The sequence below is a fragment of the Grammomys surdaster genome, unplaced genomic scaffold (genome assembly GCF_004785775.1).
Source record: "Grammomys surdaster isolate TR1022 unplaced genomic scaffold, NIH_TR_1.0 146, whole genome shotgun sequence".
Taxonomy (NCBI): domain Eukaryota; kingdom Metazoa; phylum Chordata; class Mammalia; order Rodentia; family Muridae; genus Grammomys; species Grammomys surdaster.
The window spans coordinates 10,182,670-10,210,362 of NW_021604604.1; the positions used below are offsets into that span (position 1 = coordinate 10,182,670).

Sequence of the window (27,693 nt, forward strand, 5' to 3'; positions counted from 1 at the left end):
CAAAAGAGCAGTTAATGCTCTTAACCACTGAGCCATCTCACCAGTCAACTTGAAAAATTTTTAACTAAGAAGATATATATATATTATAAACAAAACATCTTTGGATTATCAATTTTACATACATTTTTTTTTTAAGGGACAGGATCTCATCAAGTTTTCCAGGCTGTCTCTGAATTCTTGGGTTCAAATGATCCTCTTGCCTCAGCTTCCTAAATAACCTGGACTGCAGGGAAATGCCGTATTGCTTGGTCACAAGAATTTTTAAGAAGGTAAAGGGTCTTGAGACTAAACTGTGGATCTTGGTAAACACTGGCTAGCGACTGATTTGGAAGAAGAAAATCAGAAGTGGCTGGAGCGGGGAGGGGCACCAGTTTCTTTGGGATAGAAGGAATGGGTTAGGATACTTATGAATTTTCATAACCATCACTGAAAACATGATTTCCACTCAACTGTGGAGCTTATCTCTTCTGACTTGAATGTTCTCTGAGAAATAGAGTACAATGCACACTAGATTAAAAATGTGAATTTAAATAAGCATATAATGTACTTAAAATATTAAGTAGACAAAAATGTAAGTTCAAAAAATAATCTGAATATTGGTCTGAAATTCACTAAGTGGCCAGGTGATTGTGGTACATACCTTAATCTCAGCACTTAGGAAACAGGTGGTCTACAGAGAAAGTTTCAGGACAGCCAGGACTACGTACAGAGAAATCCTGTCTCAACCAAACAAAACAAAAACTCACCAATTATTTATAACTGAGACTATGTAACACAGAAAAACTTAAATTCTAAAATCTATTTCACCACTAGAAAACAAAAACAATACACATCACATTACCCTCTCCACAGCATTGCTACTCAGAGCTCATGGTGAGGCTCGGAAGGTAATAATAAATTAAAACAAATAAAGAGTAGTATCTGTTGGATATTGTACTGAATAGTTTTCTGTAACTTGACACCAGCTAAAGTCATTTGAGAAAAAGGAGTCTCAATTAAGAAAATGCCTCCATAAGATCAGGCTGTAGGCCAGCCTGTTGGGCATTTTCTCAATAATGTGATTGATGGATGAAGGCCCAGCCCTTTGTAAGTGGTGCTATCCCGTGCTAGAGACCCTTAGATCTACAAGAAAGCAGGCTGAGCAAGCTATGATGAACAGGCTAATAAGCAACACTACTCCATGGCCTTTTCGGCATCTCTTACCTCTAGGTTCCAGACCTGTTCCCATCCTGACTATTTTTGATGGTGAACAGTGATGTGGAAGTGTAAGCCAAATAAATCCTTTCCTTCCCAAGTTGCTGTGGTCATGAGGTTTCATTGCAGCAATAGAAACCCTAACTAAGGTATAAATGTTATCATGGTCACTCACTGTCATTTTAGATAACCTGACTTTTTTTTTTCCCAAAAAAAAACCTGTATTTTTAATCTTCTTTTTAATACTTAAGAATTTTTACATATGTAAAAGTGATTAATCTGCAATGAAATATCGATTGAATGCGTGTATCCCCTTATCTCTTAAATCACATGTTAAAATCCCACTTTTCAATATGTATACTTAGGAAGCAGAGCCTTTGGAGGGTCACAAAAGTAGAGCCTTCATTGATGGAGTTGTACCCTGTACAAGAGACCCTCGGTTATGATCCCAGGACTTGTTCTATTTCTATATTTCTTGTTCTCCTATTTTCTATATAAAGGTTATATCCTTTAGATAGTGTCATGCATTGGCAAAATTATAATTTGATGGGCTGGGGATATGGCTTTAGTAAGTAAAGTGCTTGCTATACAGTTATGAGGATCTGAGATCATATCTTCAGCACACATTTAAAAAAGAGTCAAGTTCAGTGGCTCACAGCTGTGTGGTGGTTTAGTAAGAATGGCCTCCCTAGGTTCATATATTGGAATGCTTAGTCACTAAGGAGTGGTGGCACTATTTGAAAGGATTAGAAGGATTAGGAGGTGTGGCCTCACTGGAGGAAATGTCACTAGGGGTAGCTTTTGAGGTTTCAAAAGCCCATTTCAGGCCCAGTCTCTCCCTCTCTCCCCCTCTCTCGGCCTCCCTTCCCCGATCTGGATGGAGAACTCTCAGCTAACTGTCCAGCACCATGTCTGCCTAAAAACTACCATGATAATAGACTAACTTCTGAAACTGTAAGCATGCAACCCAATTAAATGCTTAAAAAAAAAAAAAAGAGTTGCTTTGGTCATGGTGTCTCTTCACAATAATAGAACAGTGACTAAGACACACCCATAAGATCAGCACTGAGAGCCAGTGCTCAACAGGAGGATACTGGGAACTCATTGGTCAGCAAGTCTAGCCAGTCAGTGAGCTCCAGGTTCACTGAGAGACTTCACTTCATTAACATGAAGATTAATGAAGGAAAATATCTTCAGAGGTCAACTCAACCTCTGGTCTTCACACAGGGGGCACACATTCACACAAGAAGAATTATAGTTTGACTTAAATGTAAATAAAATTACTATGGAAGAAAGGAAATTTCAAATAAGTCCTCATACACTTTATTATAGAAATCATCTACTTTGAATCAACAGACTATTCTTATTATATTTATTATTATTTAGTATGTGGGTATGCAAAGTCAGAGGAAAACTTGAAAGATTTGGCTCTTTCCTTCCGCCAAGGGTTCCGGGGATCTAAATCAGATCTTCAAGTTTGGGAGCAATTGCTTTTCCACACTAAGCCATCTCCTAGGCCTTCAAACTTATTTTACAGTAAATATTTTAACTTTGTGGATCATACCCTGTTACATAGCTACAGCGAACACATGACCAAAGCTATGTTCTAATATAGTTTTACTTAAAAAAACAAGTATAAGATCTGACCTATAAGCTCAAGTTTACCAAACCCCAATTTCTTTTAAAACACTAAAAGTAATAACCACAAAATAAAATCCTAAAATACTTTCCAAAGCACAAATATTTTATATTAGGAACTGAACCAGTTCCACTGTTATTCCCTAGTCCTGAGGTTAGATGTCATACACAGAGAATTAGATATCGAGTAGATATAATCTTTGAATATCATGTAACTTTACACACAAAACTTAGTCAAGAATTTATGTTTCAAGTTGTTTCCTTCTTTAAAGATATGCTTTCTATTCAGTTTACTACTAATTTGATACAAAATTATGCAAACATTTACCTTTGCCTCCTGCACCTTCAGGAACTTCTAAAGGGTACTGCCATCTCCACAATAAACATTTTTAATAATAAACCATATCCATACAGTTTGAACAAGTTATACACAGTATAGCTTAGAAACTTACTATGGAGTTCTGGTTTTGTTAGCTTGTTTGAAAGAGGTTCTCTCATTATGTTGTCCAGGTAGGTCTCTGACTCTTGGGCTCAAGCAATCCTGCCTCCTTAGCATCCCAACACCTGCAACTGCAGATATGTGCTACCATGTCCTTGGGAACCAAGGAGAGGATCCATGTAAACTCTTCACTTGGCAGAGAGGGGGTTGGGGGAGGAATCCAGATAAGTTGCCTACTCCATGAGGTCAGCAGCCGCTTCTCTATACTTCTTTCTCTATTATAACTGGTCTCCCATGAGCTCAGAATCAAGAAGAGCCAAAATAAGTAATTCCACCCTTACACTCTGAGAACTTTTAGTCCTAACAATGAGTAGCCAATAAGAGCTTGTCTCATACCCTTAGAGGGTGCATCTTACTTTGGCTTTTTGCAGTATTCTGTTTGCTTTCTGTCTTGTGTCTGGCTCTTTCATTGTCCCAACCATGATGACTTGAAATCCCTAAACCACGAGCTAATAGACCCTCCTTCATTTTAAGGTGGTAATGTCAGGTAGTTTGTCACACTGCTGAGAGAACTAACAGGAAATTGGTACTGAGGCAGAGTCATTGCTGTATCATTACCTAATGATGTAATTCACCTTGGATGTACACCTTTGGAATTGGTATACGTAAGGACTTTGCAAACATCTAGAAATGAAGGCTAGAGTAAGCAGTTAAATGGGCAATTCTTTAATGGGAACTCACAGAAATCTGCCTGCTTCTACCTCCTGAGTACTGAGATCAGGAGAGTGCTCCCACACCCCACAACTTCATGATGGCACTATTGGGAACAGGGTGGGAAGTAAGGGGTGAGCCAGAGCTAAAGGGAGTATCTTGGGAGATTTATCTTGCTCTGGCTCCTTCCTATACCCTTGTCTGCTTCCAGTCTACAATGATGTGAGCTGTAGTACCACACCCTCTAATGGAAAGAAATCTCTGAAACCATAATTGAAATAAATCGGTCCTCCTTTCACAGTAATGAGGAACTTAAATACACTATTGCCTGCAACTGTTCTCAATTACTATGAAAGGGATTTAAATGCTCTTGTTCATCAAGAAACCAACAAAAATCTTTCAAATTAGAACATTTAAAACTTCTAAAATTTTCAGTAAATTTTCTTTCAATCAAATCAACTTACATCTTAAATAGCTTCCATATATTCCATTGATAATGGTTGATCTTATATGTAAAAGAAAACAAAGACTCCAGTACTTACTAATGAATTGTATTTTAATAGAAACATAGCTTATACTTTTATTGAAAAAAGCAGTTTATTATAAACAACACTTATACACAAAACCAAATAATGTTGATATTACAGTTCTAAAAAATGTCTTGGTTTATTGAACAGTTAGGATGCAACCTCAACAGTGATGGCTTCACACTTTCCAGTTTCTTGGTCTGTGCACGTCACCTGTAAAGATCCATCCCTAAGACAGACAGAAAATATGTTTCATAAAACTCAGTTCTATAAACACCAAGTTTTTGAAGAGGACTTGGAAATTTTCAGAAGTTTATTAAGATAAAGATTAAACACAAGTTCAGTGTCTGTAAATTTGGCATGTGCCTTTTCTAGGAGGCTCTGAGATTTCCTTCTAGACCTGTGAGATCATAGCTATATTCCCTGGAAATCCAAGACGATAAACACTTAAGACTTTACAAAGCTCAAGACAGGCCATGCCAACTCCAAACAGAGGCTATGGCAAGTCTATTCCGATGAGTTTGATATTCTTTCTAAATATGGTTTACAGACTGTATTGTTCCTAAAGTCAAATGAGAACTTTTCCTTGAAATGAACAATGACAAGATGGCCTTGCTAGGAAACAAATGGCAACAGCTGAATTTAACTAGGAACAAATTTCCTGGAGTTTCTCCATAGAGATGAAAAGGGACAAGACCCATAAGGCTGCTAATTATTCGATATATACTTTTTTCTAAAATAGAAGCTCTCACTAGGAAAATCACTGCAGCGTTAACAAATGATTTGCCTAGAACGATAACTTGGCCAAACTCTAAAGGGACCAAGTTTCAGAGAATCTTCATAATATTGGAAACATTTCATTTTGTACCTTTTCATAGTAAGGACGGCTAATATATCACGCAATCCATTTTCTTTTTTATCTAAGTCCTGGAGCACAACCTGTTTGTGCAAAAACAAAATAAACAAAAGTAATTCAGTACTGTAAAGGATCAAAGTTCTGACCAAAACAAACCTTTTAAAATGGGGCAGTTTTCAACTATCTTACCATTTAGAGAGAATTCAGAAATTAAGGAGTTAAGCCTTGTTAAGAAGCTTCTATCTCCTTTAGAAGGAGGATATAAGACAATTAATGTATCTGTCCCTCTTTTATGTCATATCTAATTAACATGATTGTTGCTAAGTACTGTCCTCAAAAAACCAGACTACTTTTGGAGGTAAGTAAGTCATTACCCATAGTAACATGGATTACCCCCAAGCATACTTTCTGTGTATACTTGGAATGCTATCCCTTTAAAAGAAATATACAGAATTTGGGGGTAACATTTGTCAGGAAGAGGTGTTATAAAAGTCTGTAATTTCTTAGCTTCTGAAAGACAGGTGTTCCAATCCACCCAGTTAGAAGTTTGGCATTGTGCCCTGGACTCTGCCAAGATCAAGTTTAATGATTTTACACGTCACTGTCCTGTGACTCACTTGGAAAGGGTGTGTGAACATACGGAAATACAGAAACATTCTTTTCCCAACTCGGTTCCATATATCTTCTGCGATTTTCTTTTTCTTTCATTTTTCTTTTTCTAAGATAGGGTTTCTGGGTATAGCCCTGGCTATCCTCAAACTCCCGAGATCTGCTTGCCTCTGCCTCCTAAGCGCTGAGATTAATGGCGTGTGCCACCCACTACTGCCCAGCCTGCAATTTTCTTTTCACAAAATTATTTCATCTTAGTTATTTTGTGTGCATATGTGCATTGGCTCAAGCCTTGATAGGCGTGTAAAGGTCAGAGGACAACTTGAGGCAGGCAGGTCTGTTTGAACATTACCTCAAACGGCATCTGGCATTTACCAAACCAAAAAATCTCTTTTTGCAGTTGCCAAATTACTAAGATGAAGCAGTGTAAACAGAAAATGGTTTCATTCGTATTGGTTCATAACGCTTACCAATTATTTCTTCTCACTTTCAAAAAACGAGGAAGTAGAAGTAACTTAGTTTTATGAGTTACCAGAGTACATACACTTTGTGTTAATGGAGATGTTAAAGCAAACTACTTCAGGAAGAAAAGTGAAATATTTGCCTGAGACCACATTGTAATGTCTAGTTTTATATGTTTACCTGTGCAAACTTGGCTTCCTCCTTAGCAGAGTTCTTCCCCTCAGACTCGTAGAGTTCAAGGCAAACAGAAGATAGACTGCCAGGAGCTTGTAGTGTGTGCTGTCTTCGGGCTGGCAGCGGAGTCCCAGAGGGGAACAGCACTGTGAATCTGTCGGCACCTGATTCATCCACTCCCTAAGAGGCAGGAAAGCATGATGAGCATGAGGTTTTTATCTTTTCAACTGAAAATAGCCCGTTACTCCTGCTGTAATGGAAATCCATAGTCCTTGCCGACACTGTAGAAAGTAGGCAGAGAAAAACCACAGGTACACCCCCCAGTTCCACCTCCCTATGTTTAATTACATACTGACACACAGTTCTCTCTACATATGCTAGAAGCTAGTGTTTAAAATTGTATTTCCATTTTCGTAGGAAGTCAAAATGTTCCATTGGTATTAAGTGACACAACATAAAGAACCCATTAAAAATAATTACTAGTCTAAACTTAAAGTTCTTACTGTACTTGTTACAGGGCTTATTATATGTTTCAATATAAATGAAACTCACAGCAATTAATTTGTAGTAATTTTATGTAAATGCATAGAAAACTAAACACACCTTAACTAAAATATCCTTGGCTGAACACTCTATCAGGACAGAGTCATCCCCTGAGGTGCTCTCTTTCCCAACAAGAATGCCAGCTTCTATGGCTGCACCAATAGGGATGACTTCATCTGGAGGGATAGAGTTGAGAAGGTCCACAGCTGGGAAGAGATCTTTAATCAGCTGCTGCAGCCTTGGAATTCTTGAAGATCCACCACACAGCACAACCTAGAACACGAAGGATAGAATGAGCCATCTCTATCACATGGGACCATGTCCGACATATTGTTACCTAATATACAATGGGCTTATCAGCTTTTTCTCTCAACAAAGTTAAGATACAGAATCACACTATAAATAAAGCACAGCAATATATATTGGGCTTATAATTAATATTCTGTACTATCCCAACATTTTATAAAAAAATGTGTATGTACACTACATCATTTTTGGAACCAGTATCGTTAATCTCTTCGTAAGAAAACTGCACCGTAGATTTTTTTTTTTTGTTTCTACCATGGAAAACTAGCAAGAACCTTGAGAAAAAGATTAAACATCTTTTATATAAAATTTTAAGCTCTTAGTATGCTATCTCACTAAATCTCATCTCTGAAGAATTTCATATAAAACTACTCTGTAAATCCCCCAGGTTTCTCTGATTCATCACCCAATCATCATCCGAGACTCTGGATATGCAGAGTGCTGAACACACACACACAGCCTGGGATGGGAGACCGTTGACTACTTATGTAGCTTTTAATGGCAGCTCTAAAAACTCAATGTGCCCGAGGCTCAGTTAGAGCACAGATGCTCTTGAGTACGTGGAACAAGACCTCAGGGGCCACACCACTCTGCAGGTGAAGGGTGAGGTTTGCTTATTTTTTTATGTGGGTTTGCCTTTAGGAAGGGAATTTTTTCCTAAAATTTTATGATCCTAGTAAATACAGAACAAAAATGTAGAATGTATCTTTTAAAAAAAATCTTATATTCAACAAAAAGCTGTATTAGTAAACTGTAAGCTAACATAATTCAACAAAAAATTATTAGTGAACTGTAAGCCCCCCTTCCCCTCCAAAAAAAAAAACTCTGGAAAAATTTGGCTTTTAACGTTTTTAGATGAAAAGTACATAGTGGTACCATGATGTTGACAGTATCAGTCAGCTCATAAGAAACTAGGTTTTAGTTTATGGCACTTAGCACCTAGACATGGTGCTAAGTATCTGTCCTTACTACTGTAGTGTCAGTGCTTTATAAAATAAAACATCTGCAAGTGTACATAGATAGTGCCTACCTTGTAGGGCTTCTGTGAGGATTAAATGTTTTCATGTCTATAAAGCCCTTCCATCCAGTCCCATTCTCAGTAAGAGGACTGGCCCTCATGCCTGGCCTGTCTAGGAGCCTAACCATGTACACTGTCATACCACATCAAACAGAAGCATTAGAGGGAGCGGACGTTCTCAAATGCTCATGCCCTTTCACAACTCCACGGGGCAGGAACTGACATGGCTGCTCCTTTAACCTCTATCCTGGGATTGGGAAGTCAGGGGAAGCAGCCATGGAGCAGAGCTTCAGCCACAGTCTGCTAGACAGGCAGCTTGGGTTCCTACTGCAGCAAGGGTGGCAGACAAAAGACAGTTTTGGGTTTTTAAATTCTTAAAAGCCTATATCCACAGCAACAGTCTAAGGCTTAAGAATAATCTACTTAAATTCAAACAATTCAGAGTTGTACTGCAGTGACCACTGAATGACAGAGCCCCATGACAAATGAAGATGGGAACTGACACTAACTGATCACTCATTGTATGTTTCCAAACATTCCCGGGGTGACATTCTTGTTATTGTTCCCAGGAACCCTCAGAATCAGCTACACCACTTACTTCTACAGTGAAGTACTGCCTCCTCCTTACAAGAGAAAAAGTAAGACACAGACAAAACAGCTGCTATGGTGCCACGGTTTGTTTCCACTGAACTGAAACAGCACCCCAGATGGAAGCCAGAACTTCAGGAAGCTAAGGAGACTTTTTAAGCTCCCACGTGGCCTGCCCCTAGGTGACACAAGAGTAACACTGGCTTGGGGGATGGCAAACAATGTGGTAGGGCTGCCTACAAGTGGACAGGGAGTTCCAGGGAGGCAGGTGCTGGATGGCAGATGTCATCTCTGTTGGTGAGGGTTTTCCCATGATGCAGCTGCCTTGGAGTTGGCTATGTTCCTATATTTCCTACCCCAAATTCAGGAATGAACCTGGGTTAAATCCTGCTTCTGCTCCTCCCTAACCTCAAGATCTTCAGGAAATCACTTCATCTGTGCACTTGAGTGTCTCACTTACTAAGCTGGGGCAGATGACAGTACCTACCTCAGAGCTGATGGTCACTGGCCAGCAAGCATATGTGCTGCTGCACAGGAGATACTTCAGTATGTGTGTGTGTGTGTAGAAACAGAATATACACATACATATATGAGTTCAACAGATCATTAAACATTAACAAAAGTTCCGAAACATATTTTTCTACACCATTATTCTCTAAGTTTTAAATCTGAAACTGTCCCTAAAAGAAGCTGGGAAAAGATGAAGCATTACCTTGTTGATATCATCGGCTGTAAATCCAGTCTGACACAAAAGCTCCCGAATTGCTTCTATACATTTGTTAAAAAGCGGAGAACAAAGCAGCTCAAATCTTGCTCTGCAGGTATGGGACAGAGAGAAGAGGGCAGAGCAAATACTGAGTGCAGTCTGGCTTCTCGGAAGATTAACTCTGATCTCTCAAGAACTGGTCTGCATGTTATTAGACACTTTGTATGTATGTGTATGTGTGTCCTTGAGCTAATCACCTACATGTCTGAAGATAGCTATATCCAATTCCAAGAGAGGGTCATCTTGCTCATGGCTGACCCATAAGTATCCAAAAACTAGCTGAAGATACGTAAATCCACAGCATGCCTGACAGGACAGTGAATCTACTGACCCCACTAGAACCACTGACTGGGCCGTCTCCCTCTCTCCATGTCTGAGCTCTCACAGAATTCCCAGTTTACACTCCCTCCTTTACAACCTGAGAACACGTCACAGCAACCCAGAGTCTGCACTGAGAAAGCTGCATACTGACATGGATACTGAGACCATCTATCCACAAAAGCTGGACTGCCTCATTTCATACTTGTTTTTTTTTAAAGTTACATTTTATTAATGAGTAGCAAGAAAAATTCAGAAATTGCTATTAAACGCACGGCACGTTCTACAACTGCCAAGAGTGCCGGTTGGCTTCTGACATCTCCCGTGTTTAATGTCTGTTACATTTACCATTTGTCTGTGTCTGCATGGTGCATACAGAGAGACAGATAAGCATCTTTACCCGCTGAGCCAAACTTTATTTCTTAAATGCAGGTGAGTGATTTTAAATTTTCTTACCTACAAATACTAAATATACTTTATGGTTGAAAACGTTTGAGATAAATTCCTTTTTACACAGATATGAATAAGCAAACACACAGTGAGTATTTGAACAGACTTGACAGTAAGGCATTCTAGAAATAGAAACAATGTGAAGATTTTCAACCTCTGAGGAGACTTGAATGTACTATCACACGTTTTCTGTCCTTGGGGCCATACTGAAGAGCTAGCCACTAGCCACAAAGGCTCCTTGGGAAGTATCTGTAATGTTTCCCTTCGTCCAACATGACTTTATTTAAGCATCATGGAGCAGGATTTTCAGAAAAGCAAAAGGGAGGGAAGATGCTATTTAATGAGAAAAAGATGGAGGAGAAGATGCCCAAAACAGTTAGTCAAGAGAATTAAAAAAAACAACCTGGAGAGCCAGGTACTAACTGTGCTTCAAAGTACTGTGTTGTCAGATCTGGCGAAATTGCAATAGGATAACTAGAGTTGTTGCCAGTAAATGTGCAATGGGAGAGGCAGGGGAGCAGCTAATCATTGGCTCTTGGGTTTTGGGGTAAAGATGCAATCATTTGTAAGCTGTGTCTTGGGTCATTTAGAAGACATGGCTATTAAACACAATTTTATTTTAAGTCTGTTTGTTAAATGTCACGAAGATCATTAAAACATAAAATATTGGCTAGGGACATAGCTCAGTTGGTAGAGGGCTTAGTTAGCATAGATGAAGTCCTGGGTTCTACTACTGGTACCGTGGCATATGCCTGCAGTTCCAGGACTAGGGAAGTAGATACAGAAGGTTATCCTCTACTACTATAAGTTTAAGGCTAGCCTGGGCTAATATGAGACCCTGTCTCAAAATGAAAATAAAAAAGGGTCGAAGAGATGGCTCAGTGGGCAAGAGTATTTGCCCTGCAAGGTTCAAGTCCCCAGCACCCATATAATAAACTGGGCATGGCAGCATGTGCCTGTAATGCCAGCATTAGGGAAGGTAAGGGGTAGGGGGACCCCTGGTCTAGCCAAAACAGTGAGCACAGACAGCTGTCAGTCTTCAGTGAAGAGTAATAGATACATAGCAAGAACTTTGGAATCAAACTGAAACAACTATTTATTTAGTCTGTTAAAAAATGAGCTCTAAATCTGAAGACAGTGACAGTCCCTCACTACAGATAACCAAGGACAGAAAAGCTGCACACTGGAAAATCACACACAGAATGTCTTAACTTTTGTATCAGTTTTACCTGGACACATTGCAATCAAAATCTTGACCTTCATACAAGGAATCTACAAAGCAATTGGCACTTCCCAAGGTTGACAGAGAATGCTTGGCCACTTCAGCACTGTTCGTCAACTTCATCACGGCTCGGGCATTTCCCCTCACATCATGTTTGTATAGCCTAAAAACGTAATGTTTGAAGTTTAAAGGTCCTAGGTCATTTATAATTAAATGCTACCAAATTCTAAATACTGTTATGGCAATAATAAATTAATCAACTACTAGTAATAGGGCTTCTAATGGTGTTAAACTTTTCTATGCATATTATCTGAGTCCTTTCAGGAAAAAACATGTTTTTATACTATTTTGAACAGGTGTATTATGTAACCATGAGAAACTCTTCTTTGATCTGAGAGTCTATGGCAGGCAAGACAGTCAGACTGCAGATGATGAGTCTGTCTTACCTTTCCAGTCACCACACATCACTGTATATGATGGGAGCTTGGTGCTAATACTGCTGAGCTCACGGTGCTTCCTCACACACCCAAAAAGGTGCAAAATTAAAGTCTCTCATCTGCAGTCTGGGTCACTCTAAAGTAATGATCAACTGTTTTGTTAAGCATTACCTTTATAATAAAAAGCAGTGCATGTTTTTCTTTCATGTGTGAAATCACCCTTTAGAAAATAAAAAAATCAAGCTGGCCTCAACTTGAGTGTTCCCTGCCCTGCCTTGTAAGTGCTGAGGCTACAAATGTCCACCACAATGCTTGGCTTAAAAGGTGCACTGCGCTGCTGCTGGCTCAGCCTCTGCTTCTGAGGACATTCTAATTTACAGATGAAGACACCTGGTTTCCGCATGAGAAAACCGTATCTTCCTTTGTCCCAGAACAGTTTAAAACACTGGGATTTAAGAGATGCCTCAGCTGTTAAAAGTGTATCAGACCTGAGTTCAGTCCCTCTACAAGATGCTGAGCTACCTCTCCAGCCACAGAAATCTTGAAGAAGAAAAAAGAAAAGGGAGAAAAAAAAAGGGGGGGGAGGGACGGACAAGTTTAAACTGGCAAAACAAACCAAAACAAACCAAGAAAGCCATTGAAGTGAAACCTCGATCAAACCGGACACTCACCTCTGGAACTCCGAAGCCAGGTACTGTGCTAAGGTGTCTGTGAAATGTGCACCCCCTATGTTGTCACTGGTGTTTGTGGAAAGGACCCGATACATCCCACTGTTAACTTCCATGACACTGAGTGACAAGGATGCTCCTCCAAGCTTAAACACCAAAACATTGCTTCAGAGGAAAGAAAAAACTGGTAACTCATCTGAGAATCACAGCAGTTTAAAGGCAGACTGTACTTTTGAAGCCATTGATTTGAATCTACTTCTGAGGGTCAGAGAGGTAGCCCGGCAGGTAAGAGCACTGGCTGCTTTGCCCGCAGGGTGGCTCACAACCATCTGCCATGCGATCTGAGGCTTTCTTCTGGCATGCAGGTGTACATGCAGACAGAGCACTCATACACATAAAAAATTAAACTACAGTGAGGAAAGTCTACAGCCCAGATGTCTCCTGTCATCTGTGCTAGACACAGCCTTGAACCCACGCGCTTCTGAAACCCAATCAAAGCTCCCTTCAGTTAACTACAGAATCTATTTTTTCTGAGCAACTAGACTTCAAAACACTAAGTTTTCAAAGTATATCAAACAAGGGGTTCATGATTATTATGAATCAGAATTAAATACAAGTATCCTGTAAATATTTTACAAATTACTACAACAGAGCCAATGGATCCAACATAGGACAGTAGAAACCGTCCCCCCGCTTCATGTATTTAAATATATATCAGAACTCATAATTTTTAATATTTTTACATTAATCTAGTTTACCTCAAAATAATTTCCTAGTGATTTATACACATTAATTTCTCTAACCATGAGATACTTGGACAGGGTCCAACTATTTGGAAACGTTAACACCGTATCTGAATTAATTTCTCTAACGTGTGGCCATCAACTCTGTTAACGTACCACCAGCTGTTTGTAAACATGTCTAAAAACTGAAGTGGAGGGAGAGCAACAGCAGTGTTGGCTGGAAACTGGACCACTCTACATTAGCCAATCTCCACGGCAAAATGAGGTGACAAGAGACTCTCAGCCTCTCCTTTTCCTGCTTTCCCATCTGCTGGGCTGCTAGAGTCCTACTGCAAACTGGAGATGTGGTGTTACCTCTTTCCGGTAGGGTGGTCTTGTCCGATCCCGTAAGCAAGGAGCGCTGCAGATGGCTCATGGATTAGTCGCAGCACATTAAATCCAGCGGCTCCAGCTGCCTCCCTGTGAACAATTTGCTCTCAGTGAATCGTGTATCACAACACACTCAGTCATACACTTGTAGCTGTGTTGAGAGCTTCACGCTCTGGCAAACGATACTCCAAAAGACACAGTGCGAGGAAGCAGAACCCTCGGGAAGGAAGTGCCTAGAGCTTACTTTCTGTTTAAAAATGCACTATGCAGAGCCTGTGTTTTTGATAAAAATGGTTTGTACTTATATTGAGTAAGAAAAAGAAAACCTGTTAGGGCTATGGGTGGTTCAGTCAGTAAACAGGGCTGCTACACAAGTGTGAGGATCTGGGTTTGAATCTCCAGCACCCACATAAAACAAAAGTGTAGTGGTGCGTGTCTGTAACCTCAGTGCAGGGCAGGGTGTGTGCGTGTGTCTCCAAGTGCATGCATGAGTGTGTGCATGATCAAGTCAGGTGACAGGGCAGGATCCTTGATATCCAGACAGCCCAGGCAAATGGTGAGTGCTAGGATCAGTGACAGAGCCTGTCTCACGAGATAAATAAGGTAGAAAGTGACAGAGGACACCTGTTGGGCCCTCTGGCCTCCAAAGGTCCCAGCAAACACATTTGCACCATACATGTGCAGATACACACAAACAGAAATGCAAAAGAGGTCTCAAAAATACCTTTTTTAAAAAAAAAAATTTAAAGTTCACTTCTGGGGAGTCTCTGGGCCCTGAAAGTCTAGGAGCTGTACTTTGCCTCCATTGCTCAGAACATTCTCCTCTGAATCGATAGAACACTGAGAGTTAGTGCTGAGGTCAGAGCCACTCCCCACTCATCCCTCTGTACTCTATCCTGAATACACTGTACCTTAGGAGGTAAAAAAAAAAAAAAAATCAGTAATTTTTGATGAATAAAGAAATCAAATAAATGCCCATGGTTACACATTTTAGGAAGCAGTAAAAATGTCTAGAACATTGCAGAATTTTCCAGTTTCTTTCCTCTGGGTACACAAGTTAAATACAGCAATTCTCTGCTTACCAAAGCACAGACAGAACTCTATGGAGCAGAGTAAGGACCCGCAAGTTATGAACTGCATCTCATGACATCTGTGAGGGCAGAGTCTAAGTTTTTTAGTTTCGATGTTAAGAACTAAGATAAATAATTGTCTAGTCTCAAGAAATCCCTTTTCCCAAAGTCTGGCATTTAGACAAAAGCCAGCATTCCCTCAGGGACTTAGGAAAATAACTTCTACTCTATAAAAAGAAGCTCCTTATCTCTAGCAAGAGGGACCTCTGGCTCTTCCATTGCATAGCTGTGGTGTTAACAGCACATCAAGGTGTATGCCAGCTTCTAGGCTCTATCAGAGTCTAGTCTGTGCCCTTCGAAGCCTTGAGTAGTCTGAACAGACCTTACTTGCCACACAGGACTTTTTAACACCTAGGTGAAGCCAGCTGCTTTGTTTACACTTGCAACTTCCTGCAAGAACTTAGAAAAGACTGCCTGCTGAGCCTGCTTTGCAACATAATCCAGCTGAAACAAAGGGTGGGTTCCGGTGGGCTCCCCTATATAACCTCAATGCTGAATATTAAACTTTGAGTCTGGGGCTTCATGCTGCTTTTGCCCCTCAGTCTCCTTTTCATTTCCAGCCCCCCTTTCAGGTGAACCCAGTTGTCTGTGGCCGCTGGTGGCTACACTAGTCAACAAGTACCTGTCACACAATTCAAAGCCCTCCACAATGGCTCACTGGTTCCCTTCCTCTCAGGAACTTGTTTCCCTTAAAGCTCTAAGGGGTTCTCCTTCCCTCTGCTTTTCCCAGGGTCAACCCAGTGGTTCTGAATAAACTTCCTTTTACCTATGAAGTGGCTATTTCAGTTTCTTTATAGTTCTCATTTCATTCAATAGTTCCTTTGTTGCTTTGTTTTGTAACATTCTTATGCATTTCCCACATAAGCCTCAACTACATGAGGCAGGCAAAATGATGCCTAAACAACAGTTTAACCTAGTAGTCAAACAGCACAAGGGCCTATATCATCCAATACTAATGCTCTTGGCATTAATGGCATTACCATGAAATACTGTGCTCCCTAAGCTATTTCCAAAGATAACTTCACATTTTATTACTGAGTGTAATCTGTTTCTTTTAACTAACCATGTTAAGACAGTTAGTTACACTTACCCCAGAGCAGACTTCTGCTTTTCTCCAAAGTCGAATGGGACGGTAACAACTACGTCATTTGCATCTGAGCCCAGGACAGAATGGGCTGTTTCTGTACATTCAAAAGTAAACACAAATAAATATATTGTGACAACACACATTAAGCAATGAAGCTCTTTGTAGTTTCCTAATTGAAGCCCGAGATTCTCTCACCAAAGGTCCTGCTTCTGCACCCCCCAACCTCCGCCGTCCACTCCCTCCTGTGGCTCTTAGGTCATACAGTATTTCTTGTGGGTCTCAAGACAGATTGTGGACACAGACCAGGTACTTTCCAAGAGCTTGGCTCTTCAGCTTTAGACTGTCAAAAATCTAAATTAGATAAGAGTCCAAGGAACTAATTTCAAATTCATTAATCAGAAGAGACCCTACGTGAGGACTGCCTTGCCTCTCAAGATTCTTTTTTTTTTTTTTCAATAGTGTTTCTTTGAGTAGGTCCTAGAACTCACTTTGTAGACCAGGCTGGCTGTGAACTCACATAGATCCACTTGCCTCTCCCTCCCACATGAGCCATCACTCAGGAACTAGGGATTCTTAACTGGCAAATTCTAGGTAAATATCCCCAAGTTAAAAAAAAATCTGAAATTTTATATACCTCTGGTTCCAAGCACTTAAGGGATGACCTGTCCTTACAGGGAAGGTTAAGATTAGACTCAAGCAAAGTCTAGTTTAGATCTAGACTGCTAATTTGTGGAATCGCTCACAGTTTCCCTCAAATCTGTCTCTCTGTCTCTGTGTGTGTGTCTGTGTGTGCATTAACCAGAACTCAAGTAGGCCAAAATGGCCAGTCAGCAGGCCCCACACATGCATCTGTCTCGAACTCCTCAGCACTGGGAACCACTGTCCCTACTCTTGTAAGGGATCATTTAAAGTTAACAGTTAGGGACTGGAGAGGTGGCTCAGTGGTTAAGATCATGTATTGTTCTTGCAGAGGACCTGAGTTCAATTTCCAGCACCTACATCAAGCAGCTTACAAGTGCTTCTAATTCTAGCATCAGGGACTGTTCTAACCTCAGGCACATATACAGACATACACACATGTACATGTAAATAAATAATGAAAATATTTTTAAAAGAAGTTGCAAAATAAAATAAGTTATCTTTTGTGCAGTACCTTTCATTTTACTGAATATCAGTCTGGCAACATCTTCTGGATTAACAAATTTTGTTTCTTCTCCTGTATCTATTTCATAACGCAATTTCCCATTTTTCTCAGTGACCTAAAAAAATTATAATTATGCCAAATACAGAATACTTTAAGAAAGACTTCAGATGAGTTTCAGTTTAACACTCTATGTCATGATTTTTGGCAATTAATAAGGGGGAAAGAGTGAAAGAACCATACTTACTAAGCATTTGCTTTCCGAGATGTATTTCTGAGCTTGTGGATCAGCAGAGCTGTTCATAGGGAAATATAAAGGTATCTCAGCATTAAAACATTAATATTGTAGACGCATAAGGTGAAGTCTGTACTTTTCACACCACTGGGCAGATAGAGAATATACCAACAAAATTATTAAACTGCTCAATAATAACACAGAAGCTTGAATTTAATGGAGGGTTTACAACAGCTGTAATTGTTATTCATCACATTTGAAAGCATTAACTTTCTAGTTCTGACCGTGTCAAACATTTCTGAATTTGAACACAGTCAATGATCGTATACCCTCCATTTTCATACCCACAATCCTGAAGACCCAACTACTGAGATATAACGGACTTCTGTTACACTAAACTCAGGGTAAACCTAACCCACATTTGTTGCTTGGTTTTTATACTTGAAAATTAACACCCAACACCAAAATTTAGCAAAAGTATGAACATTGTATATAGAAAGCTGTAGTTTAGGTATGCATACACCAAGATATTATAGATTAATGCCTCATATAAAATAGCAAATAACTGCATGTATAAAATGAAAAAATGGGCATATTACTAAGATGTTAATATCAATGGATGCAATTGTCACTATTTCCAAACTTACAACCCATTCAGGCCTTATAAATATCAAGTGGGACTGGTTAGGTGTGCATTATTTCAGAGACATGCTCAGAGAGGGCTAGACACTTAATAGGATAATAGGGACAAAGCCAGGACTTGACTCCAGCTACACCTCAGCAGCCTTCTGCTACCATGGTAAATGACCATTCTAATTCTGTTCCTTAAAGAACTCTGATCTTTGGCTTAATTTCATGTACAAATGAAAACAAATTAAAACTAGAAAGGTGTAAGTCTGCGCCTTTCTAGAAGACTTCTAAGGAGCTGTAGCTGTTCTCTATACAAACTCTTAAAAGTTTAATAGGAGTTGAAAATTAATAGTGGACAACAGTGGGCCAGGAGTCATTTGAGAACCCTGACCTCTGCCATCTGAGGGTTTAAAATAGGCTCATTTGGTTTAGAATTCTGGAATCACATGCAGGTTCATTTTACCTTTCTTCTATCACCAAAAAATGAATTTGAGAATGAATTAGTAGAGGCCAGAGGTAGGAAGCTTGCCCCAAGTGTCACAGCTAATTAATGATCTAACTGGCCAACAACCAGATCTACAGTGTAGGGTTTAGGAAATTATTTTCTCATGAAATTGCCTGGCCTTCATGTTTCCCAAATCTCTGGACCTCATCCTAGATATTTTAAGGAAAGAAAGGACAAAACATCTATCTCCAGAGTAGGAATTAGTACCAGTGCCCTAAGTTTCAGATAATTCTCATGTGTTCAGAGCAGAATTTAACTGTCCAGGAACATCTACTGACTGTATAGAGTGTAAGTTATTAACTAATAACATAGGGTCATTTTCAAGGAAGGTATTTTCTGGAGTTGATAGAAGTCTAGAAATTAATTTCTTAACTGTCATGCAAAGAGGGCCTCCTTCACCTGGGTACAGGATACACATGTAAGCACAGGGGTGAGACATACATAACTTGAGACTGGAGTCCCACAAGTAGACACAGGAAACTGGACGGAAGTGACAAAGGGTAAGTTACTATTAGAAAGTAGTGGACAGACCTACATTACACACACAAGTCAAAACTTTATTAGTCTACTGCAGGATTAAATTATGTGACGGACAAAGGTGGTCTGCTGGTCTGTCACCTTGTTCACACCGTGCTCTGCAGGAGTCATGTCTCCCACTGCATCACTTCTTACGAGCAATGCAGCAATGCACGCCCATCTTATCCTCAAGTATCTCTTACAGTTGTCAGGGCCTGGGTTTGGCAACACCAGCACTGCTGTGCTGTGGGATTTCCTTCCCCACTCCTGTTACACCCCAGTGTCTACAACTCTAACTGTACATCTGTTCATCTGTGCACTGGTCCTCACAACACCCCTGTGAGGTAGGTAGGACGGGCAATTTTTAGTTCCCACTTTAGAGGAAGAACTTGAGTTACAGAATAATGAAAGGCTTGTTGGAGGAGGTAGAAGGTAGGCCTGAAGCTCAGGTAGGACTACCTTCCTGCACATGGCCTGCACCATGCACTGTTTCCTTTGCTGTTCTGCATGTGTTCTTGTTAACTCTTCAGGACCTTGAGGTCTTATTTTGGTTATTCTGCCCATTAGGGTTTTCAAATTACCTCAACTTTAACTCCATTTCTGCTCCAGCCTGTCTCCCATGTCAAGTAGATGCCCATCCACACACTGCCACCATTAGATTCTTAGGTCTAGGTCTCGTGAAAGTACTTCTGGTTTTTTGTTTTTGTTTTTCCAGAGAACTATGATCTACATTAGCTTTATTTGGTTACAACAGATATGCACCTTTCCACATCATGGCCTCAAACAAGAAACAATACACACTTATATATCCGCTTCAAGGACAGAAAGGCATCAGTGGGTATCCATCCGGTATGATGCTTAGAGCTTTCACCAGCACAGCGATAAATGTCCATACTATAGAGGGTGCCTTTAAATACAATCATAAACAGTATTTCAAACATAACAGCTACTGACTGGAAATACTATAAATAGCTCATCTCCATTCTTACCCTTATTTAAAATTCTAGAACTGAAAGATACTATCAAAATGATTTGGTAGACATTCTTCAACTTGGAGATAAAAGAAATCGAGGCACAAACAGGGTAAGTGTTGCACCCAATGCCAGCACCTGTGGCAGGGCCGGTGTCGGGCGGTCTAGCCAGATTCCGTACTCCACAATACCGGGACGACCAGCGTTCACTCTGCAGCAGCTTGCTTTCTACCACCTACTCCAGGTTCAAGGAGGTCCCACCGGGTTTTACTTATTTGTTTGTTTGGGTTTTTTTTGTCCTTTTCTTTACTAATTCAAACTTCCAGCTTCCACTAAGACCCTGACTACAATGTGACATGCCCCTGCCCCACTCCAAAACCCCAAACCTCTCTCAACACACCTGCTCATTTTCTCCCCAGCTTCTGAATGGCAAGAGGGCATTTAAATCCCCAGGATTCTTACCTGTGATTGATTCTAGAGTTCTACAAGACCCACTCAGAACCAGTTCAGTGACAGCCATTAACCTCGCAGGGCCGTGGTTTACTGTCACCATCTCCTCTCAAGGAAGTGTGCCTGGGGTGGGGGTGCGCTTGAGCTTACAGAGAACTATCTCTGGGCAGGTCCCTACCACTTCCAGGCTAAGGGCAAAGGGAGCTGCTCTTTCACCACACCCACTAACCTTACCAACTCTTGTCTGCATCACTTGCAAAACAGTTACTCTGGATCCAGGCTTGCTCTCAATAACATGTTAGGGCTCAAACAAAACACCAGCTAACGGAAACAAAGACAATCAGCCACAAGTAGATTGGAGATGGGATGGATGCAGATGCATTAATCCAGGTATTTCCATGTTCAAATGGCAACCACAATGTAAACACACAATTTATGCCTTCAAAGAGCCTCAGGTAATACTAAATGCAAAGACTTGACTTACCCTTTCTACTTCATGAAACAGTCACTATTTTACCTTATCAAAATCTACCAATACGAGACATTTCCCTCCCACAGTGCTCAACAGAAGCGCATCTCTAGAGACCAGGAACTAACAAAATGAAGGGGGGGAGGGAGGAGGAAGCTGGTTGGACTGAGGAGTGTTTACTGGTATGTAAGTCAGGGAAACAGCAGTGAAAATGTAAGAGACAAAGACACAAATGCAATTGTGCCCAGACTACTGAGTCACAGAGAGATGTAAGAAGTTGAGATTTCGATCTACGAGGCCAACAAATTAAACAGATAAAAGTCAAGCAATGAGGTCACAGGACACGCTACACTTGTGTATGTTGTAAACAAATGGGCTTACCCCAGCTCCCTGTAGCCAAGGGCAAGTGCATTAACAACTTACATGCATATAGTGCTTTCAAACCTTGTCACATCTATAAGTCACTTGGTCCTCACAACAACCCTGTGAGGTAGGCAGGGCAGGAATGACTACTGATCTTCCTCGACAGACAGATGAAGAGACCATCAGAGAGGTAAAGAACATTGTCCCACACCGTGAGGAAGCCAGGACAAGCTACCTCATGGATTTGGTTCCTTATGGTTTCTACTAGGCCACTCTTTCATTCCTCAAGGGCCGTTCCAGTAGTGGAGCATCTTAGGAGACGGAGCTCACTACTATTCCTCTGTGTATTAATGGTTCATCTGCTCCTTTTTTTCTGAAGATACAGAAAAGGAGCCAGCGTTCCAGAAGGTGGTTGTTAGAAACAGACTGGAAAATGTATCCACTCAGTCAGTTCCTAGCTTTTGGTATTTGAAATCAGCCTCTGAAGCAACTTCTCGAGCCCTAGCTGGAAGGCCCCAGCTGCTTCTTCCACTGCTGTCGCCAAGCGTCTGATGGCGATGACAGCATCCCTGCGCAGCTCATTGGCAGTGTCTTGCTGGGCACTGGCCTCCTCGCCAATAACAATCAATCTGTCCAGCTTCTCTTCTTCTCTCTTGGAGAGTTCTCGTGCCAACCTCCTGTTTTCTGCCAATTCAGCTGCAATGGTCCTGGCCACTGAACGCCTTCTTTGCCTTGCCCACCGTGGAGAGGGCTCACTGGTCAGAGGTCTATCCCCACCAGAGAGAAAAGCAACTCTGGAAGAGGGGCCTGGAGGCTGTGTTGTGGAGGCTGCCCCAAGAGGGTTCCGGCTGGTGCTGGTGCAGGGACTGCATTCCCCCGACACACTCAGGCTGGTCATGGGGCTGCTCTGACAGGGAGCAGCTGCACCTCTGAAAAGGTGGTGGGAGCTGCTGTAGTTGGGGGTCCCTTGAGAGCACCCTGAAAGACAAAGCCACAGTGTTGCAAAGAGGACATTCCAGCTAAGGGAATGCTTGCAGCCAGCAACAGAGCTGACACACTTACAAAAGTATGTAGTTCTTGGGAAGGCTTCTCTCCACAAGGGGAAAAAAGGGAAATGATTCTGTAATCTGGATATTTTGGCTTCTTTAGCCAGCTATAAAAATGACTGTGTATTCCCCAAGATGCTTTTCATGTGGCTAGCCAACTCATTTCCCTGCCACGTATGCCTAAGTACCCATTATAAATGATGCCCAAGGCCAGACGAATCCTTCAGGGTTGGAATACTTGCCTAGCATGCACAAATAATGCCCAAACTAGGATGCCTTGAAAGATCATGTCTTTATGTGTGAAGTCTGACTACATACTAGGGTCATAGCTAAAAACTTGGGAGTTTTTATTTAAAAAGTGGGTTCAAAGAGACAGAAATGAGTTATGCTCAAGAGGGCGCTATTCTAACTTTTAACACTATCTGGGACCAAGTGACTCTAAGACTCAGTCCCTCTCATGCCTGGGAGTTACCTGCACCCGAGGATTCATCCCAGGAGTCTTCAAGGTCACTGGCTTCTTGCATCTGGTCACTGATTCTCAGATGACAATCCTCATCTGATTCCTTAACTGTTTGCAAAATACGCTGATGGCAAGCTGCCTGAGTCCTTTCCGCTTTCCAAATGCTGGTTCCCTCTTCCCTTGGCTTGTCAGAGGTCACCAGATTCTGATCACAGTGCTTGGCCCAAGCAGCAGCCTCCATTAGGTTGCCTGGGTCAGTCACTATCTGATTTCGAAGAAGCTGGTCCAACGTATCATAAAATGGGCAAGGCGGTGGATCCCCCATACTTGTGGCATGGGCAACATAGGCCTTTAAATACAATGCCTTCAAAACTTTAAACTTGGAGCGGCACTGGCGCTCGGTGCGGCGAAAGCCCTCCTGCTGCATTCGCTTAGACACGGCCTGATAGACATCTGCATTGTGATGCATGGTCTGGAGGCGCTGGATGTACTCTGCTTCGCCTAGTATGGAGAGAAGCGTTCGTGTCTCCTGTCTGGACCAACGGATGCCCGCACTGCTACTGGTGGTGGCCATAGCGGGCAGGGAAGGAAGGCTACTGAAGCAAGCTCCTGGGCAACCAGGCACAGTTTTGAAGGCGTGGGGAAGCAATGTGTGTTCTCAGCATGTTTCCAGGAGCCAGCCGGTTCTTTCCTCCCAAGGCTAACTGCTGAGAAGGCAGGTCTGAGGACCACACTTCTGGCTGGAAGGCCACAGGGGATCGAGAGTTACAGGGCAGATGTATGGATCATCCTGGCAGCAAGATAAGCAGTGCTACCTGTGTGTAGGTCCCATGGCTTATGGCCAAGACTTTGGGAGTTCATTCACCCACTACAAGTGCTGGACTATGGGCTTAATGGTTTGGTAACAGAAGGACTGGCTCTCTACAAAGGGCTAAATGCATCCAGGGCTGAGACCCGAGATAACCATGTCTGGTTGGTTCTGGAGTTAGGCCGAGGAAGAAAACAATCTGAGCATGAGGTAACTAACTCAAGAGAAGTATTGGCAGGGCCATGGCCTAGTGGTATGTTTGAATGGTACTGGACTTTTACTGACTTTTACCTGTCTGTTACCTATCTGACTCACTGCTGCATTCTTGCTAAATGGATTTAACGTTCAAGGCCAGAAAAGCCAGATTAAGCTGGTCTGCTAGTACAAAGTAGATAATGTGATAAATGACAGTCCTGACAGCATCAAGGAAACAAATCCAAACATCACTGGCTTCCTCAGGATCCATATAGAAACGTTCTGTCTTGACTGAATTAACATTAGTGTTCTGGTTGTGATGCTCAAGTATAGTCTTGTAGGACAGTACCACTGACAGAAATGGTGAATCTAATAATATACTGGTTACCTTCGTCTTCTCTCACGGGAAACTAGAATTATCTCCAAAGGGGGAAGGTTACTTAAAAAACACTGGCTCCTCAGTGACTCTGGCTTCAGGAGCTATCATAACTCCCCACTTACGTATGATTCAAAAACATTTGATGCCAATTTATTTAATATGCTTAGCAGTACATTTTAATACGCTTAGTAATACCCACCAATGCTAAAGGATATGGGATTGCAATCATCACACAGGAAACATCTGAACTCGTTCTTTAATACCGTGATTATCAAGTTCAGTGTAAGCAAGAGCTCATGAAATAAACATACCTATGTAAATGAAGTATTAAATCTAATTAACAATCTCCAAGTTTTAAATTTCAACACAAGGAAATGCTTAATATTTACATTCTAAATAAATGAAATAGAAACGGCAGAGGGGAGCTGAGGATTACAAGTCCCGACCTGCAGGCTTATCTAATTCACCACTATAATTTGAGAAAGTCACAAATTCCTGGCGCCTTGACCTCCTGGTCTGTAAATATCAAAGGATAGTACCTGGCCGGTTCTTACGGGGCTGTCGAGAAGATTCAATAGCATCACAGATGTGAAAGCACTCGAAACATCATCAAGCACTACTATTCCAAAGAAAAGCAAACGGCCCTAATTATTAGGATACTCTATAATTTGAAGAGACAGAAGTCGGGGGAAGCAAGCCTCTGGAATCTTCTCATTTAAAGTCATAACAGATGACTGACCTGCTTCTTAAGATATTAAGCAAGCTGTTTCTCCGACAATTACATTTGTGAGTCAACTGGAAAAGTCAGTTCCCAGACAGTATCCCAGAGGGCCCAAGGAGGAAAATCAATAGTAGCTGCAGAAATGATCAGTGAGAAAGGATTTTGCAAAACTCAATCACCATGCAGAGAAGAAACCTTCTAATTCCAACAAAATGATTCCAGTTCATCCCATTCAAGCAGATATAAGAATGCACAAAGCCCAAAGAAGCACTTGTGGCTGGCATGAATGACTAGAAGTGAGTGTTGACATTCCTGAGTGCTGTGGCTGGCATAAATGACTAGAAGTGAGTGTTGGCATTCGGAGTACTACAGACCTGTCAGCAAGAAGCGAACTTCTGAACAAACCCACTGGGGCGTTCCCTAAAGTAATCGCCATTACATAGACTGTAGTGTCCAGTTTCCTTAGCATTATGCCCAGAATGTGCACATTTTTTTTCCAGCTACCACCACACCTTAAAGTACTTTATGTCATACCTTCTGCCAAGGATCTGTTTTACTTTCACTACTGTGCTTGAAATATTTCTTATTCTACTTTGTTTCGCTGCCAGTCCAACCACCTGAAAAAGAGCACCATGTTAATGACAATGCTTGTGACTCTTCACTATTTTTAAGAACAACCAACGAGGGTACTGGATGGTACCTGTTCACGGTCCGAGTAAGCAACGATGGCTGGTGTGACTCTGTCCCCTGCATCATTTGCAACCACATCGGCCCGGCCATCCTAAAGAAAGATGTGAGAGGGTTAGTTCTCTCACACTGAAGTACACAATCTCATTGAACATACCTGCAGGTTGTAATGGAATTTTAGAAAAGCCATTGTACCTGGCATTCACTCAGGTACCTGAGTGATGGCCATTCAGGCCTTGAAGTCATTTTCTGTAAATAATCAGTGATTGGGATTTATGGGGTTGCTCTTCCTTTGGGAATTTCAAAGCCTTTGCATGACCTCAGTACCAAGACATTCCTGGCAAACTAGGAATTTCTGCAGTGGCTGATAACTGCTTAGGTAATGGTTCCTTCAGACAACTCCTAGATCAGAGAAGACATTTTGGTACTTCGGAATTGACTTGCTAAAAGGCTTTTTTTTTTTGTAACAATCAATAAAGCACAAGATTACCAGAGTTCAGTCCTCACAGACTGCTCTACTTTGTGAAGCCTTACTACCTTCGCCAATATCTTTCTTAGATTGTCCTTCATAAATTGGTCTTTTAGCTGCCACTGTTTGTTTCTTACATTTTAATAAAAGGCTTCTATTCCATGCATTTTCCCATTTAGCTCTGCACAGTAAGCTGGATCAAATGTATACATAAATTCTATACCTAGCAAGCATGGTTACATGACTTTCCCACAAGTACAACTTTTCCCCCTGCTCCCCTACAAATGAAGTAGCTACTCCCGTGGGACTTTCCTTATTAACGAATCACATAAGGCTTAAACACAAAGCTAGCAGGGGTAAATTCCTTGGCATTGTTCCTCCTGCATCGATATTCAGGAGGAAAAAAAAAAAGCCATAGTTCCTTGTCAAGTTCTCAGTTCTAGAATCATCAAGCGTGTACATCAGTGCCAATTCTTAACTAGGTACCCTTCTCTCGAGCGCAGTTCCACAGAAATTCCAAATAACCTCCCCCCTCCGGGAACCCGTGACATCACTGTGACCTCTTAGGGACTCTGCGGTCAGTTGTCACTAGGACCTTTCTAGCATCCAGGGGGTCCTGACATCCAGGCTTGTTCCAGGCATCTTTACAAGAACGATGTTCCCTGACCCGGGGACTCTTCCAGGCATCCTGGAGTCCTGACGTCTTCTGAACTCTTCTAGGCTTCCTATGACCCAGTTTCCTAAGTGCACTCAGCAAGCTTGAGGTCTTGAGGAGGCTACTCTGGGTATCCCGTGGCCTTTTCGTCTCGAGATCTCCTCAAAGGAGACAGCAGCCCCGACGTCCAGGAGGACATCCAGGACATCCAGGACTATCCGAGATTCCGCTCTCCGCATCTACCCTCCACACAGCGTGCTTGGCCGTGGAGGGAGAACCAGGAACCCGCAACATTGCTACTTGCTTACACGCACGGTTCCCGGGCCGATGACCCGGAGCCCAGAGAATAAGAGTAGCGGCCACGAAACTCGGAGACAGCTTTCCAGTCTCACCTTGTAGACAGCTACACAGGCTGATGTGCAGCCCAGGTGCACGCCGATCGCCGCCATAAGGCGGCAGAGAGCACGGCAGCTCAACTAGGGACCACTTCAGCAGCCACAGCTAGCCTTCTCGGAACAAGCCCATCAGGCACTGCGGAGACTTCACGTTCCCGCCCGCCTACTGCGTCCGGTCTTCTGCGCCGGCCTCCTGAGTCGCAGCCAATCAGCATAAGGATTCCGCCTTTCATCAGAACGGTTAGCCAATAGTTTTAGCGCATCACTATGTATGTGCAGTTGTGCGCACGCGCAAGCCGGAAAGGCCCGGAAGAGGGTCATTAGTTCCTCCCTCTCCAAATCG

At 41.8% G+C, this 27,693-nt stretch overlaps 1 protein-coding gene across 2 annotated transcripts; it reads right to left on the minus strand.

The window, feature by feature from the left end:
- Positions 1-4,520: 4,520 nt before the first annotated feature.
- Positions 4,521-27,529, minus strand: Hspa14 (heat shock protein family A (Hsp70) member 14). 2 transcript variants are annotated; one of them, XM_028764889.1, is made up of 14 exons: positions 27,348-27,529; positions 25,845-25,925; positions 25,679-25,761; positions 17,644-17,692; positions 17,409-17,514; positions 16,259-16,349; positions 14,024-14,128; positions 12,930-13,091; positions 11,829-11,984; positions 9,778-9,880; positions 7,214-7,426; positions 6,617-6,790; positions 5,378-5,448; positions 4,521-4,738 (listed from the first exon to the last, which is right to left on the minus strand). In XM_028764889.1, the coding sequence occupies exons 1-14, from the start codon at positions 27,402-27,404 to the stop codon at positions 4,660-4,662; spliced, it is 1,530 nt and encodes a 509-aa protein (XP_028620722.1). In that variant the 5' UTR covers positions 27,405-27,529; the 3' UTR covers positions 4,521-4,659. The 2 variants fall into 2 exon arrangements, with proteins under 2 accessions (XP_028620722.1, XP_028620723.1); XM_028764890.1 differs by lacking the exons at positions 25,679-25,761; positions 27,348-27,529 and having other exon boundaries at positions 25,845-25,924.
- Between the last annotated feature and the right edge of the window lie 164 nt (positions 27,530-27,693).

Excerpts from the sequence above, each read along its gene's own strand:
- Hspa14 (XM_028764889.1), bottom strand. The coding sequence starts at position 27,404 with ATGGCGGCGATCGGCGTGCACCTGGGCTGCACATCAGCCTGTGTAGCT. Across the intron at positions 25,926-27,347 it reads CCTGTGTAGCTGTCTACAAG|GATGGCCGGGCCGATGTGGT; the intron begins GTGAGACTGGAA and ends ATCTTTCTTTAG. Across the intron at positions 11,985-12,929 it reads CTGGCTTCGGAGTTCCAGAG|GCTATACAAACATGATGTGA; the intron begins GTGAGTGTCCGG and ends TTACGTTTTTAG.